The 1,264-nt window shown below is 63.0% G+C and overlaps 1 protein-coding gene across 1 annotated transcript; it reads right to left on the reverse strand.

The window, feature by feature from the left end:
- Positions 1-7: 7 nt before the first annotated feature.
- On the reverse strand, positions 8-1,258 carry LOC130588630 (adipocyte enhancer-binding protein 1-like; the record flags this gene model as incomplete). Its single annotated transcript, XM_057389534.1, has 4 exons — positions 1,224-1,258; positions 662-841; positions 233-572; positions 8-143 (listed from the first exon to the last, which is right to left on the reverse strand). Coding segments are annotated over exons 3-4 (452 nt in total), but the record flags the coding sequence as incomplete, so codon positions are not given.
- Positions 1,259-1,264: the final 6 nt, after the last annotated feature.

Here is a 1,264-nt window from a genome sequence, read left to right on the forward strand (position 1 = left end):
CACCTGCTCCATGAAAGTGAGCAGAGACTCCTTGTTGTTCTCCCACTCCTGCTGCAGCTCACTCTCATGAGGGAACTTGTCACAGCCCAGGTAAAGGGACAGCTCCAGGCAGTTGGTGTGCAGGTAGCTGAAGTCATTCATACCTGCAAGAGCATAGACAAGCCCACCCAGCTGCTTGGTCACCTGCTGGGGGCCAGGTTACAGCGCAGCCATGCCACTGGCCCCAACTCACTTCCAGCCCGGGGGTGCCACTTGGCACCCTGCACGATGCCCATGGCGTCAGTCATGTCCTGTGTGTGGCAGCCCCCGCGGAAGGTCTCAGTCATGGTGAGGTGTGCTGAAGCATAGGAGATGGCGAGCCAGCGGAACACGGCGTGGTCGGGTGTCTCCTGCAGCTCTGGGCGCTCGTCCTCGTAGTCCAGTGGACGAGGGACAGCTGCTGGCGTTGGGGAGCTGGGCCGAGCCGTGTCGAAGGGGTAGGACACCAGCTTCTCCCCACCCTGCAGGTTGGCTCCCAGTACAAAAGGGTTCTTGTCCATCCACGCCATGACAGCCCGTGTCTCCACTGCCACCTGTTGAGGTGGGTGCAGGGCATGAGGTGTTGGCGCCCTGCCACCCTCTCTCCGCCCCGTCCTGCCTCCATGCCCTGTGCTGCACTCACCGCTGCACCCTCGGACAGATAGTGCTCTGGGATGGGGATGTGATGGTTGGGAAACTGGTGGGGCACCAGCCGCCTCTCCTCGGCTGCCCACAGCGCTGAGGCCAGGTCGGGGAAGTTCTCAAAGAGGTCAAAGCCTTCCTCTGTCCAATGGCCCAGTGCCCAGTTGCCCAGTTCGGAGCCCTGTGGGCAGCCCAGGACAGGGGTGAGTCCAGGGGGGCTGCATCCCACCAGCCATGTCCCATCCCACCACTCTTGGTCTTGTCCCCTGCCCCACCATCCCATCCCACCCCATCCCACCCCATCCCATCCCATCCCATGGATCCCATCCCATCATCACCCTGCCTTCCCATCCCGCCGCTCCAGGTCCCATCCCCTTCTCTGACATCTCAGGAGCCCAGCTTGGAGCCCTGCGACTGCCCTCACCCCCCATGCAGTGGAGGAGTAAGCTGCATCCTACAACTTTGCCATCCCATCCCACTGCCCCACAGCCCATCCCAGCACCCCACATCCTACCCCACAGCTCCACTGCCTCACGGCCCATCCCAACCCACCACCCCCTCACCGCCTCATGGGCCAGCTCGTAGCCATCGGGGTTGAGGGATG

The sequence above is a fragment of the Malurus melanocephalus genome, unplaced genomic scaffold, assembly GCF_030028575.1.
Source record: "Malurus melanocephalus ecotype Western Australia unplaced genomic scaffold, MMel_1.1 scaffold_8139, whole genome shotgun sequence".
Taxonomy (NCBI): domain Eukaryota; kingdom Metazoa; phylum Chordata; class Aves; order Passeriformes; family Maluridae; genus Malurus; species Malurus melanocephalus.